This window comes from Hemitrygon akajei, chromosome 15 (assembly GCF_048418815.1).
Source record: "Hemitrygon akajei chromosome 15, sHemAka1.3, whole genome shotgun sequence".
Lineage (NCBI taxonomy): Eukaryota > Metazoa > Chordata > Chondrichthyes > Myliobatiformes > Dasyatidae > Hemitrygon > Hemitrygon akajei.
The window spans coordinates 65,992,360-66,007,977 of record NC_133138.1 but is presented as its reverse complement, the minus strand read 5'-3'; the positions used below and the strand labels follow the sequence as shown (position 1 = coordinate 66,007,977).

General features: G+C 41.8%; 1 protein-coding gene across 1 annotated transcript in view; it reads right to left on the bottom strand.

The window, feature by feature from the left end:
* The window catches only part of atp6v0e1 (ATPase H+ transporting V0 subunit e1), a 48,450-nt gene extending 44,276 nt beyond the window's left edge, over nucleotides 1-4,174 (bottom strand). Inside the window, exons 1-2 of the mRNA XM_073067703.1 lie at nucleotides 4,000-4,174; nucleotides 2,792-2,839 (exon numbers count right to left, since the gene is read on the bottom strand). Of these exons, the coding sequence (XP_072923804.1) occupies nucleotides 2,792-2,839; nucleotides 4,000-4,103 (152 nt within the window). The 5' untranslated portion in view covers nucleotides 4,104-4,174. The remainder of the gene's footprint in view (nucleotides 1-2,791; nucleotides 2,840-3,999) is intronic.
* Nucleotides 4,175-15,618: the final 11,444 nt, after the last annotated feature.

Genomic DNA, 15,618 nt, shown 5'->3' with positions numbered 1-15,618 from the left:
GGCTTGTTCTCAGTCTCCGGCCCAATGACAGCTCTGCAGGACCATCACCATTCCTAAGAGGTTTAGAGCGATAAGCTAACAGAGCTAATTCTCTCAAAGCATCTGAGCCATTGCTCAAAGTCCCCTAGTTTAGAGGAATCAAATGCCTCAGGGGGTTTTATTAGGTAAGTAGATGTGCGTACTGCAGGTATTTGCTCTATTTTCTTGTTTGTTTATTTATTACTTTATTCATTTGGACTACAGAAGTCTTCTTTTCTCTCCGAGTTAGACTGACTTCTTGGCTGTGTTTGTGTCTCTGTGCACTTCTCCAGGCTAGTGGCCCACAGATTTTTACTTTTGGTTGCGTAGCAACCCTAGCCCTTTCTCAGCTCATGCTTTATAGAGCATACAATTAGCAAACTAGCATAGACAGTTTAGGTTGTTAAGTCTCTGGATTTTTTCCATAGATACAGGCAAACAGTCTTACTGTAAATTCTTTCTTGTTGGAGATCTCACATGGTCTTTAGCACCAATTCAGCGACAATCACTTCTAACACCATGTTGTGTTCGCTATTGAGGGACAGTACAGAGCATACCCGGACGCCAGCATATAGGATATTCAAATGAGCTTTATTGATAACCAAGCTTGTACAGCATGTGAACTCCTCCCATGTGGGAGTACTGAGTGGCATAGGAGTGATACTATTAACAACCACTGCAGGCATTAAGGGGAAAGCAACTCTAGAGTCGAAGCATACCTCAGAACAAACCAAGATATGAGATGAAGGCATAACATTTCAAATAATCATCATGACAAGATTGTTGGCACAAGGATCTTCAATCATCAGATCAAAAAGAGGTGTAATTGCTTAAAGTAGGTATAATATACAAATTCTCATTCACAGCTGCTCAGTAAATGATTCACACTTAAGATCTAAACATCACAGAATACAACGTAAACAGTAGTGACAAAAGTGATGGTGACAAACAGTATCTAATCACGTACTCTTGTCATCCAATGGAATTATCCACACTCAATCTTCCACCATCAATATCCTGTGGGTCATCACTGGCAACAAACTCAAGCTGAATACCAGTGGCAAGTGACTCACTCCTGACATCCTACAGCTTTTCCATAATCTATAATGCAGAAGGCAGGAGTATGATGTACCTTCCACTTGCCTGTTATTGTGCACCTCTAACAAAGATGCCACTAAGCTAGAGAGGGTACAGAAAAGATGTCACCAGGATCAGAGGGCCTGTGTTTTAAGCAGCTTAAACCCTTTTTATCTGAAGCATAGGGGGGTTGAGGGGTGGCCTTCTAGAGATACAAAATCATGAGGTAGACAGGGTGGATGGACACAGTCTTTTCCAAGTACTGGAGTCTAGAGTTAGGGAAAAGACTTAAAAGGGTCTCTAGGGGACAACTTTTTTCCAGAGAGGATGGCTGATATTTGAAACAAAACTAGTGCTGTACCACAAGGATCAATGCCAGGACCCTCACTGTTTCTTATGCAGTACTGTGCAAAAGTCTTAGGCACACATATGTAAAGCTAGGGTGCCTAAGACTTTTGCACAGTACTGTATATTGGATAAAACAGGAAGGTGGCTGGGAAACAGAAAATAAGAGTACTTAGCTTTGTAATAGCTCGGTATTAGGTGTTATTTGGTAACCGGAAAAACATAATATACAGGCTGTACACTGCAAAAGTCTTAGGCACCCTAGCTATATGTGCCCAGGACTTTTGCACAGTACTGTACATTAATGATTTGGATAAGCTGACAGGAAGGAAGATGGTCTTAGGCTGCAGAACAATATTGATTAGGTGGAATTTAATCCTAATAAGTATGATTTGATACATTCGATACAATTAATAAGGGTAGGAGGTACACAATAAATGGTATGGCTGCAGGAAGTATTGAGCAAATGAGCAACCTGTTTAATGTAAAAGCCTAATGATCTCTGAACGTGCAGCACCAGTTATTCAGCTGATGAATGCATATGCAATACTTGCCTTTATTAGGTGGGGTTTAGTAGTTAAGAGGGGAGAGGTTATGAACAGCATCAGAAAACAGATCAACCAGAATTGGAGTATTGCCCTGATCACATTATAGAGACTACACTGGAGAAAATGCTGAGATTTGCCTGGCTATTTCTTGGGATGGAATGTTTTTGTTATAAAGGAATGGATAGACTGGATCTATTTTCCATAGAGCAGAATAGGTATCTGCTACGAGGTAAATGAAAAAAATGAGGAACATACTGTAGACAACAGGAAACTTTTCTCCATAATAAGGGCATCAAAAACTAAACAGCACAGGTCTATGGCTGTGTGAAGGGATTTGGAGGGGATCTGAAGGAATCTAGAACCCACTGAGAGGATGGTGAAGGTATTCTTACATCAGTTTAAAAGTATCTAGACCTGAATCAGCCAGGGATAAATGACAACATACCAAGTGATAATAAATGAGATTAACAAGGGTGTTGTACTTGATGGCCAGCATATATGCAAATGATAGCCCAAACGGGTCCATTTCCATGGTGTGTGGCTAAATGCAGAACATTCTGCTGGAAATATGTTTGTCAGCCCTTCAAAGGGTCCAAAACCTGAAGCTCACTACTTGGCACTGTGAGTATCTGGATGAGGAAGACTGCAGCAACTCACCATCTCCATCTTCTCAAGGGCAATGAGGGGCAGACAATAAATGTTGGCCATGCCATTAACATCCAGATATTGAGAGTTTTATAGAAATAACATCAGTTCACAATGTCCTTGAAACATCCTTCAACAGAAATATTGTTTATACTTACAAAAGGTAGCAACAAACAGCACTGGTCACCAGCATAGTATTAATGACACTGTGGAAGAAAGAAGGTTTTAATGCATCAAACACCTTTTCTCTGTCAAAGTTCCCAATGAACAAAATGCCAAAGCTTTAAACATTTCTATTTTGATAAATCAGTTTGCTGGTTACATTATATTGAGAGACAAATAATACAATATTTCCCTACCCCCATGATATTTTTAAATCGATTTTATTTCAGAAATATTAGTTGTGTTACTGTTCAAGCTTTTTTATATCAATGCTACTTAACTGAAAAATAATGCAGTGACGTGTTAGCGTTGTAATTCACAAGGGGTTTACACAAATACAAAGTGCTAACGATATTGTCGAAATCATAATTTGCCAAAATCAGCCCCACGTACTGTACTGTTTTTCATTATCTGTCTACAACCTGCAATGCATCGTTTAAACACAACAAACACTGATACAACCAGTTTCAAAGTCGAGTTAAGGTTACTTGCCCCCACAGGAACAGCTTCTTCCCCTCTACCATCCGATTCCTAAATGGACATTGAACCCTTGGACACTACCTCACTTTTTTAATGCATAGTATTTGTTTTTTGCATAATGTTTAATCTGTTCAATATACGTATACTGTAAATGATTTATTATCATATTGTGTATTTTCTATATTACGTATTGCATTGTACTGCTGCTGCTAAGTTAACAAATTTCATGTCACATGCCGGTGATAATAAACCTGATTTTGGTTCCATAAATACGTTCTACACTACTTCTCCAAACTGTGCCCACTAAGAAAAGGCTCCTTCATTTTTTGTCCTCATTCCCACATTTCACGCTCTAACAATTCTATCATTGCTCTTTTCCCTCCCACTATCTATCCCAGTCCTCATACTAAGAGACACTGCGGCGAATTACTTCTGCCTCTCTCGCGCGTCAAATTTCTCGCCGTTCCCTACGAGTCGTTTCCCTCCTCGCTCGCACTTGCCTCTCCTCCGCGAATACACCCCATCCCGTCTCCCCACACGGGGTCTCTCTCCTTCCCGTGTCCCCACAGCGTCTGTTCGAGAGGTTACAACTCGGGAGGCTGGTTATTCTGTGACGCAGATTCAACCCCGAGTGAAAGGCATTTGAGATGTCCCGTCCTCAAGCCCAGCTCTCCCACCCCACCGCACCTCTTCCCCACCACCACCAACTCTCCGCATGCCTTACCCTCTATTCGGTCCTTTCGGGATAAACCAAGGCACAATGCCGCCCACGACCCCCCAGAATACGGTGAGAACGATGATGGGCACCGTTAGACCACTGTAACCCATGACGAACCCGGTCCTGCTCTTGCCTAACGCCACCAGCCTCCCGGAAACCAGCTGACGGAAATGACGCCGCTTTCTGGTCCCGCCCCGTCCGTGCACCCGCGGAAGGAAACGTCACAACCGAGCCGCAGTTGATTGACGGTCGGAGATCGGCGGCCTGCTGAACGTGGTGGAACCGGGTCTGAGCGTCCTCAGCTGGGTTCATCTATCGCTTACCATCCCTCCATACTGGCTTTCACCCCTCTACTTTTCAGTGTTCATCTCCCTCCCAGGATATTACTTGACTCACGGAGTTCCTCCTACTTCCTGTCTGTTGCTCCAGATTCTTACCTCTGCAGCCTCTCCTGAATGGGGCCTGCAGTCCCCTAATGGGCTGTCCTATCTCCCTGATTACCCTAACACCAGATTATGAAGCGTAGCAACAGACTATACAGCCCTCTAAGTCGACCAAAGACGAATCCCATGCTGCCCGACCTGCTGAGTTCCTCCAGCGTGTTGCTTTCACCCAGCTTCTGCAGAGTATTTTGTGTTTACGAATCCCATTTTATTTGCCCCATATTTCCATCAACTTCCCACAGGTTCCACCTATCACCTGGACACGAGGCAATTCACAGTGGACAATTCCCTAATAATCCACACGTAAGGAGAGGATCTATCCTGGACCCAACATATTAATGCAATCACAAAGAAGGCACAACAGCAGCTACACTTACTATGGAGTCTCAGGAGATTTGGTATGTCACCAAAGGGTCATAGTCAAAAGTTCCAAGTAAATTTATTATGAAAGAACATATATACCACCATAAACAACCTAGTGATTTATTTTCTTGTGGGCATACTCAAATCTATAATAGAATAATAACCATAATAGAATCAATGAAAGACTGCACCAACTTGGGTGTTCAAACAGTGTGGAAAAGCCTGTGCCAATACAAAAAGAAAATGATAATAATAAATAAGCAGTAAATATCGAGAACATGAGATGAAGAGTCCTTGAAAGTGAGTCCACAGGTTGTGGGGACTTTTGGATGATGGGGGCAAGTAGTCCTGAACCTGGTGGTGTGGGTCCTGAGGCTCCTGTACTTACTTCCTGATGGCAGCAGCGAGAAGAGAGCATGACCTCGGTGGTGGGGGTCCCTGATGATGGATGCTGCTTTCCTGCGACAATGCTTCATGTTGGTATATTCAATGGTTGGGAGGGCTTTAACCATGATGGTCTGGGCCGTATCCATTACTTTTTTGTAGAGGTACTGCTGTGCCTTCTTCATAATTGCACTTATGTGCTGGGTCCAGGACAAGTCCTCTTAGATGATAACACTGAAGAATTTAAAGTTGCTGACCCACTTCAGCCCAGATCCTCTGGTTTCCTCCTCCTGAAGTCAACAATCAACTCCTTGGTCTTGGTGACATTGTTGCTGTGGCACCATTCAGCCAGATTTCCAAACTCCTCCCAATATGCCGATTTGTCACCACCTTTGATTTGGCCAACGACAGTGGTGTCATCAGCAAACTTGAATACGGTATTGGAGCTGTGCTTAGCCACACAGTCATAAGTTTAAAGCGACAGATCAGGGGGATAAGCCCACAGCCTTGTGGTCACCTGTGTTGATGGAGATGTTGTCAATCCAAACTGACTGGGGTCTGCAAGTGAGGAAATTGAGGATCCAATTGCACAAGGAGTTATTGAGGCCAAGGCCTTGAAGCTTATTGATTAATTTTGAGTGGCTGATGGTATTGAATGCCGAGCAGTAGTTGATAAGGAGAATCTTTGCTGCCCAGATATTCCAGAGTTGAGTGAAAAGTCAATGAGAGGCATCTGTTGCTCAGGTAGGGAAATTAGAATGGGTCAAAGTTGCTTCTCAGGCTTAAGTTGATATGCTTCATAGAGCACTGCAACAGAGAAGCAGGCCCTTCAGTCCATCTAGTCCATGCTACACAATTATTCTGTCTAGACCCATTGACCTGCACATGGACGGTAGCCTTCAATGCTCCTCCCATCCATGTATTAATCAAACTTCTCTTAAATGTTGAAATCGAACCCACATCCACCATTTCCTCTGGCAGCTCTGTCCAAACTTTCATCATCCCCTGAATGAAGTTCACCCTTATATTCCTCTTAAACATTTCACTTATCATCCTTAACCCATGGCCTCTGGTTCTAATTTCATCCAACTTCAGTGGAAAAAGCTTGCTTAGATTTACTCTTTCCATATCCCTCATAATTTTGTAGACCTCTATCAAATCCTCCCTCATTCTCATACACTCCAGTGAATAAAGTCCTAACCTATTCAACCTTCCCCTGTAACGTTGGTGCTGAAGTCCCAACAAATGTCACTCACTTTTCAAGAAGGGAGAGAGGGAGAAGAATGGAAACGATAGGCCAGTTAGTCTGACCTCAGTGTTTGGGAAGATGTTGGAGACAATTGTTAAGGATGAGTTCTCAGGGTACTTGGAGGCACATGATAAAATAGACAACATGGTTTCCTCAAGGGAAAATATTGCCTGACTAATCTGTTGGAATTTATTGAAGAAGTAACAAGCAGGATAGACAAAGGAGAATTGGTTGATCTGTACTTAAATTTTTGAAGGCACCTTTGACAAGGGGTGCCACACACGGGGCTGCTTGACAAGCTATGAGCCCATGGTATTTCAGGGAAGATTCTGGTATGGATAAAGCAGTGGTTGATTGGTAGTAGGCAAAGAGAGGGAGTAAAAGGAGCCTTTTCTGGTTGGCTGCTGGTGACTAGTGGTATTCCACAGGGAAATGTGTTGGGACCGATTCTTTTTACGTTATATGTCAATGATTTGGATGATGGGATTGATGGCTTTGTTGCATAGTTTGCAGACGATATGAAGGTAGCTGGAGGAGCAGGTAGTTTTGAGGAAGTAGAGGGCAACAGAAGGACTTAGGCAGATTTGGATAATGGGCAAAGAAGTGACAGATAGAATACAGTGTCGGGAAGTGAATGGTCATGCACTTGAAGAAATAAAAGGGTTGACTATTTTCTAAATGGAGAGAAAATACAGAAACTGAGGTGCAGAGGGACTTGGGTGTCCTTGTGCAGGATTCCCCAAAAGTTAATTTGCAGGTTAAGTCTGTAGTGAGGAAGGCAAATAAAATGTTTGCATTCATTTCAAGAAGACTAGAATATAAAAGCAAAGGTGTAATGTTGAAAATTTATAAAGCTCTAGCAAGGCAACACTTGGAGTATTCTGAGCAGGATTGGGCCCCTCATTTTAGAAAGGATGTGCTGAAACTGGAGGAGGTTTAAAGGAGGTTCACAAAATGATTCCAAGATTGAATGGCTTGTCATATGAAGAGCGTCTGATGGCACTGGTCCTGTAATCACTAGAATTCAGAAGAATGAGGGGTGACCTCATTGAAACCTATCAAATGGTGAAAGGCCTTGATAGAGTGGATGTTTCCTATGGTGGGAAAGTCTAAGACCAGAGGACACAGCCTCAGTCCTTTTAGAACAGCGATGAGAAGGAGCCAGAGCATGGTGAATCTGTGGAATTCCTTGCCACAGGCAACTGTGGAGGCCAAGTCTTTATGTATACTTGTATTTAAGGTAGAGGTTGATAGATTCTTGATTGGTGAGGGCATGAAGGGATATGGGAAGGGATTGGGGCTGAGAAGAATATTGGATCAGCCATGTTGTAATGGCGGAGCAAACTCAATGGGCCAGATGTCTCCTATACCTTATGATCTTATGAACATCATTATAAATTTTTCTCTGCTCTTTCTCAATTTTATTGATATCTTTCCTGTAGGTAGGCAACCAGAATTGCATACAATTAGGTCTCACCAACATCGTATGCAACTTCCAAATAATATCCCATCTCCTGTACTCAGTAGTTTGATTTATGAAGTCCAATGTGCCAAAAGCTCTCTTTATGACCCTATCTACCTGTGATGCCACCTTCAAGGAATTATGGATCTGTATTCCCAGAACCTTCTGCTCTACCATTCACTGTATGCCCTACTCTAGTTTGTTCTCCCAATGTTCAATGTTCAGAGTGCAACACCGATTACATTACTTGTCTGCATTAAATTCTGTCTGCCATTTTTCAAGCTCATTTTTCCAGCTAATCCAGATCACACTGCAAGGTTTGATAGCCTTCCTTACTGTCTACTACACCTTCAGTCTTGGTGTTATATGTAAATCCACTGACAAGACTCTTGCACATTTCTCTAGATGCATTCTGACTGGTTGCATCACCACATGGTGTGGAGTCTCCAGTGCACAGGGTCAAAATATGCTGCATAGGGGTGTAAACTCAGCCAGCTCCATCAGGGCACTAGCCTCACCAACAGTGAGAACATCTGCAAAAGGTGGTGCATCAAGATGATGTGGTGAGGGTCCTTAATGATATATCTATCTATCTATATATATATATATATATGTATTGTTTATTGCAACTTACAGTAATTTTTTTCTGTACTGCTGCTGCAAAACAACAAAGTTCCATGACACATGTCAGTGATAATACACATGATTCCTATTTTGATGTATTTGTGATATGGGGGGGAAATCATGTGGTGACAGGGAGAACATGCAAACTCCACACAAAAATGCCTAGAAGAAGGATTGAAACTGAGTCATACTAGCTGTGAGGCAGTGGCCTTGGAGCGCTGCGCTGCACGACTTGTAGAGGTTACAGAGATTGAAGAGTAAAACCACTGTGCAATTTGAAAGCAATGTTAAAAATTTTAACCAACAGTGTACAATGTAGATCAACAAGAACAAGGGTGCTGAATAGACATAAAGTGGTGTGAGCACAGGCAGGGATAGCAGAGTGTTGGATGTTTGAGTTTATGACAGGAAGAAGTTGAATGCAGTGTTGAAATAGTCAAGTTTTGAGGTAACAGTGTATGAAGTCTTCATCGGTTGATGGCTGAAACAGATAAAGACACTATTGTAATTTGATGAAAGATGTTGATTTTGTGAATATTTATTGATGAGTTTTTTATTTGTTTGGTATTATCTTTAGTATAATTTAAGATCCTATGGACCTTGCCGATTCCCTGCAGAGGTTGAGCAAAATTTGACTACAAAACAATGTTTGGATTTTCCATAACCTTGATTGCTTGTGCAATTTCATGCCTCTTGTTTGCCTTATAATTGCTAGTTTAAGTAGCCTCCTCCTGCATCCTTTATGCCCCTGCCATAAGATTCTATTTTCATCAAAACCTCAGTTCCCTTGAGAATAAAAAAATGCTAACTATATGAAATGGAAATAGAAAAGTCTCAACACAGGTCGAACTCTGTTGGAAAGAGATACACAAGAGGACAGAAGTTATTCTCCAACTTATAAAACACTGGTCAGACTACAGCTGGTGTATCGTGTCCATTTCTGGTTATGCCCTGTATCTGGAAAGGTGTGGTAGTGCTGGAGAGGGTGCAGAGAAGAATGACCAGGATATTGCCTGTGATGGAGTGGTTCAGTTATGAAGAGAGACCGGAGAAGCTAGGTCTATTCTACAGGGGAGGGGTTCAGAGGGAAGATGTTTGATGTATATAAAATTATGAGGGGTATGGATAAGAAAGACTGCAGTAAATTGTATAAGTGCAAGACAGTCCAGTCATTGTTGCAGGGTATTGAATCGACAGGCAATACCAGTGGAGCAGAGTGTAAAGCAGGAGGTGCATTCCAGATTAATCTGAGCCTCCCACTATGGCAGTAGACAGAGTGAACAGAACCTTTGCTAGTGTTACATTTATTTCTTACTGCTCTTATCCCACGCTCTCTCCTGAACCAGACCGGATCAGAGTTGTCCTTCCATTTCATTGGCCTTTAGATACAGCAGGTCAACTTTCACAATTTCCACAAACACCAGTAAGATTCCACCTGGTTCTCCTCGCCTTCCTATATTTCTAGGCTTTCCAGTCCACTCCTCTACCTATCACTCCTTGTTTCATAGCACTTTCTCATGCAGTCACGAAGGGGTGTAACATTGCCCCATCACCATTTTCTTCCCATCATCCAAGGATCCAAGTAGTCTTCTCATGTGAAGTAGTGATTCATTTTCAGTTCTGCCACTTTAGAAGTATAGTCTCAATGAATTCAAATGGAGTCCAGGGTTTACACTTAGAACAAGCTTTCAAGTTGTCATCAATGGGAGAGTCACTCATCCTAGAACAAAGCTTCAACTTACTTTATTAGGTACACCTGTACACCTCGTTAATGCAAATATCTGATCAGCTAATCATGTGGCAGCAACTCATTGCATAGAAGCACACAGACATGGTCAAGAGGTTCAGTTGTCTCGTGGGTGGTGAGAGGGTATCTGGTCATTCACAGCAGCAGTATTTTTCCTTTTTGTCTGTCTTGACAGATGGTTCTAAAGACCCAGTTAGTAATCTGATGGGCTCTGGGATATTTATCCACTGGTCTAATTTTTAGGTGAGGAAAAGGCTGACAGATGGGTTGTCTGTTTATACAGTAAAATTTATGGTCATTATCATTAATTTGCAATAGGTCAAACAAGTTAAGCAAAAGAGAGTCGTGATCTGCTTAGATTCTGCCTCGGCACTGCAGAGTTTGGAACTGAAGTGTTGGAAAGGACCTGATCTGTTGATTGAAGTGTGTACTATAGTTTATACGTTCTGGCTGATAGTGGTGGGGAGGCTGCTCACATGATGAGGGAGGCCCTGTGCACTGTCAGAGACGGAAGAAACTTCATTGCTGCCCTAAATGGCAGCAGTAACTGAGAGCACGTGTGTGGCATGGTACTGTGGCAGTTAGCATATCGCTTTACAGTGCCAATGTTAAAGTCTGTCCTGAGCCTTTAGGACCGGCTCATCAGGCCAGTGCTTATGCCGGTTTCTGTGGCATGAAGCGAGTAAGAGTACGAGATTCCCCCCCCCCCCCCCCACGGATAGGACGCCCAGGATAGGTTAACCCCCAGCAGTTCAGCTGGGTGGACTGGAGCAATGTGTGGCTGAGTGACTTACTCAAGGTAACAACACGCTGCCTCAGCTGGGGCTCGAACTCACAACCTTCAGATCGCTAGTCAAACACCTTTACCACTTGGCCACGTGCCCACACACAGTGCCAGTGACCAATGTACAATTCTTGCTGCTGTCTATAAAGAGTTTGTACGTTCTCTCTGTGACCACGTGGGTTTCCTCCAGTCGTTCTGCTTTCCTCCCACATTCTAACGAACTCTAAGTTAGGGTTAGTAAGTAGTGGCATGCTATAGTTAGGGCATATTCTGGAGTTTGGGTATATAAAAAATATTACTTCACCAGCCAACCAATTTTCAGAGCTGAACATGGATTGTAAATTAAATTTAAAATGCAGCCCTGAACAATTGTTTTCCTGTAGCTGCAGAGTGGAGTTGATTGCCAACCAGACAATGCTGATTAACATTCATTTTGGGTGTCTGGAGAGTGGTTATGCAGAAGGAGGTACGTGAAGACTATATGTAATTCAAAGGAAGTATTGTAGATACATTGTAACAATAGAATTGTCCCGCTGTTATCTTGGATCCTTAGCGTATAAAGATGTCATGTAATATTAGGTCAGGAGGCCACTTCCTCCAAGAGGGTCTCATTTTGTTGAATAAAGCATTTCTGGGAAATGCCCAGAAATGGCATTAGAAATGCCCAGAAATTTCCACTAGCTTCAGTGTTTCTCCGGCAACCCTGTTTATGTTACAACTCTATGTTGGCACTAGAAGCATGGTGAAACTTGTGAGCTGCCCCCAGCGTATCTCTGGACTGTGTTGGTGACTGACGCAAGTGACCTATTTCAACGTACGTTTGATGCTTATATGACACATAAAGCTCATCTAATCAACCAAGAGTGGTTGATCAGATTTACTGCCTGGGGAAGAAACTTACAAGTTGATGTGAAGTTTTTTGTTTTAACTGACTTTAGGTGCTTTCCAGAAGGGAGTTTTTGGAAAAAGTCACTGGATTTATCTACTTGTTCTCAATGGCAGATGCATTTAGATTAGATGACAACCTCTCACTCGATGTCAGCAAAACTAAAGAGATGATTGTTGACTATAGGAGGAAGTAGCTGGAGGTTCATAGGCCAGTCCTCATTAGGGGATCAGAGGAGAAAAGGGTCAGTAACTTTAAACTCCTTGGTATTATCATATCAGCGAATCTGTTCTGAGATCAGCATGTAACTGCCATTACAAAGAACGTACAACAGCCCTTCTACCTTTTTTAGAAGTGTGCAGATTTGACATGTCACCTAAAACTTTTGACAAAGTTCTATAATACACAGTGGAGAGTATCTTGATTGGTTCCATGCCTAGTATGGAAACACCAATGCCCAAGAACAGAAAAGCCGACAAGAAGTGGTGGTTCCAACCTAGGCAAAGCCCTCCCTATGACCAACTACACCTACGTGGAGCACTGCCACAAGAAAACAGCATTCATCATGAAGAATTCCAACGTCTAGGCCAGGCTCTCTTCTCACTGCTGCCATCGGGAAGGAGGTTCTGCACCGCCATGTTCAGGAAGGTATTACCCTTTGACCATCAGGCTTATGAACCAGTGTGAATATCTGTGAACTTATTCCACAACCTATGAATTCACTTCTAAGGACTGTACAACTCATGTTCCCAGTATTATATTTTTTGTATTTGCATAGTTTGTCTTCTTTTGTAGATTGGTTGCCAGTCTTTGTAGTTTTTTATGCTATTATATTTCTTTATCCTATTGCAAATGTCTGTAAAAATTAATCTCATGGTACCATATATTACTTGGAACTTTGAAAAACAGAAAAGTAATTATCTGAGGTGATAAGATTTAGGAAAAAAGGTGCAACAAGAACCCGAAGTCCTTGTCCATAACTCAAATAAGCATTGGATACAGCATACAGTTAAGAAGGCAAATGTTATATTGACATTCATAGTGAGAGAATTGAACACATAAACAGCAATGTTGTATTGCAATTGCACAGGACTTGATGAGAACACACATTGAGTATTTTATGGAGCTTTGGTCTCCTTATTTGAGGAGTGATATACATGTTGTGAAGAGAGGGCAGAGAAGTTTCATCTGACCAATTGGATTTACAATAGCAGAAGTTTAATAGAATTAGAGCAGCCCTCAATGAAGCTTATAAAATCTGGACTGGACAGACAAGATACAGCAAAAGTGTGGCTAATGATGGAGCTCAGGATTTGACAAGTGGGTCACAGCCTAAGGATATAGAGTAAGCCCTTTCAGACTAAAGGCTGAACTTATAGAATTCTCCACCAGACCAAACCATTGTATTTTCACAAGGTAAACATAGTTCAGGAATATGGGGAGAAAGCAGAAACAAATTTATTGAATTTGTACGGTCGGCCATAATTGTACAGAATAAGCTGAAACAGCTGAATGATATAATTCTACTTTCATAGTTTGCCATAAATTTTAAGATTTTTTCATTGTGTTCCCAGAACTACTTCACAGTTCTCCTGATTCAGTATCAATAATGTGAATAGGCACAACAATGACTGTGGAAAACATTATTGTATTGCAGCATCTAAAGCTTCAGCATACAGAATACCTCAAGAAAGCTTTCAAACTTCTCTGTATTATGTCAAACACTAAATGCTTATGCTATTTTAAAAAACTTGCCTTTAAATGCTCCTAATGTATCCTTTACAATTTTCTTACATCATGCTTACATCATAATACCGTGGTCCACATCATAATATCACATTCCATCAATTTTAATCAGCTGGAGTTTTCATTCCTAGTCCTGACATGGAGGTGGAGGATAAGAATCAAGTTCAGCCACTACCCCAAGGGTCTCTGAAGCCACACAGGGAGTCACCAGGGAGCAAATCTGAGGCAAGTGCTAGTTGCAGTTCAGTCTCACCCAAAAGTGATGAGAGCCTGGTTCGGGCATTGGTTGATTTAGTGACCACAGCAGCAGCAACAGCTCAAAAAGCAAGAGAAAGTGAGAAGAAAGCACAGCTTGCATTTAAATATTCTGAAGAAGTACTTTCTTTTGCCAGTGATGTGACAGATACTGCTGAGCAGACTCTGTTAACGGCCAAAACTTTATCAGAGAGACTGGTCAGACATACTTCATATCTGGATTACCAACAGGTTTTCCGTTCTGTCACAGACCTTTCTATGGATTATGCAACATTTGCACAACTCCTGCATTTATCAAATGCTGGCGATGACGTTGGGAACTCACGTTTATTAAAGAAAGGGAAGGGACCCAGATATGGGAGAAGTGAATTAAAAAATGACAGACCATGCTTTCTCTGTCACTCATTATCTCGCCGTGAACATGATACTTTCTCTCAGAAACGTCCCCAGAGTGCATCACAGTTGGGCGGTAATTACGAGGGTACTATTGAAGCTGATGATGAACACACAGATGAAGAGCTAGAACTTGGGAAGGATATATCCCGCAGAGCTCAAAGTGGCGTCAGTGCTGGCATAAATAGTTCTCATCACAAACAGGTGGATGCTGTTCGAAAAGAGGAACACATGGGTGGGGCTTTTGTAATCAGAAGACGTAGATCACCACGGAGGTCACCTTCTGGTGGCCTTGATGGTCTTGTGTCACCATTAATTACTGAAGATGAACTAACAACATTAAAGCCATTGACTCATTCCCCCTTACGCCAAGGATCAGTAAAGGTGGTTTACAAGATGATTCACCGAGACAAGCCACAAGAGATTTCAGACAGCGATATTGAACACTTAGAGGAACCTGATCAGGCTCACTTTTCCTGTGCAGAAAATAAAGGCATAGATCCTACCAAAAACTCTTAGTAGTGACATCCCAATAGTATTTCTGTAAAAGTGATGAACCTTAAATAAAATACATTTTTGTATAGTTGAGTTTTGATTAATGGGGATGGTTCTTTGTTATTAACAATCAATCCCTGGTTACTGGTAGAAATGAAAATTCAAATATGGCAAATTTCAGGTTTATAAAGTAAAATTGAGTAAAGCATAAAATTGTACTTGTTTGTTGATCAAATACCAAGACTGAGAGAAAGCAAATTTATTTTTGATCATGTTGTGTGGATATTTTCCTAAATTGGTTGTTATCTGCGAATGTGAAAGATGTATGAACTTACAACATCCTACGGAAAACTACAGCCGGTGCGGCTGTGAGAAGCTAAGTAATTAAACAAACCCAATTAACAAACATTAATAGGGGCAGAAGAATATACACTGAGGGAAACAGACGGAACAGGTTTAGCAGATTTTGAGTAGATCATCCTATTTAGGAGATATGCTGCTCTGTGTTATAATCTTTCAATGCAGACGAACGTGAGGTGTTACACTTCGGTAGGACCAACCAGGATAGGCCTTTCACAGCGACTGGTAGGGCAGTGAGGAGTGCAGTAGAATAAAGTGATCTGGGAATACAGGTCCATAATTCATTGGAATTGGTGTCATAGGTATTAGTTTTATAAAGAAAGCTTTTGGCACTGTTGAGTACAGGAGATGGGATGTTTTGTTGAAGTTATACAAGGCATTGGTGAGGCTTAATTTGGAGTATTGGTCACCTACCTGCAGGAAAGATGCAAATA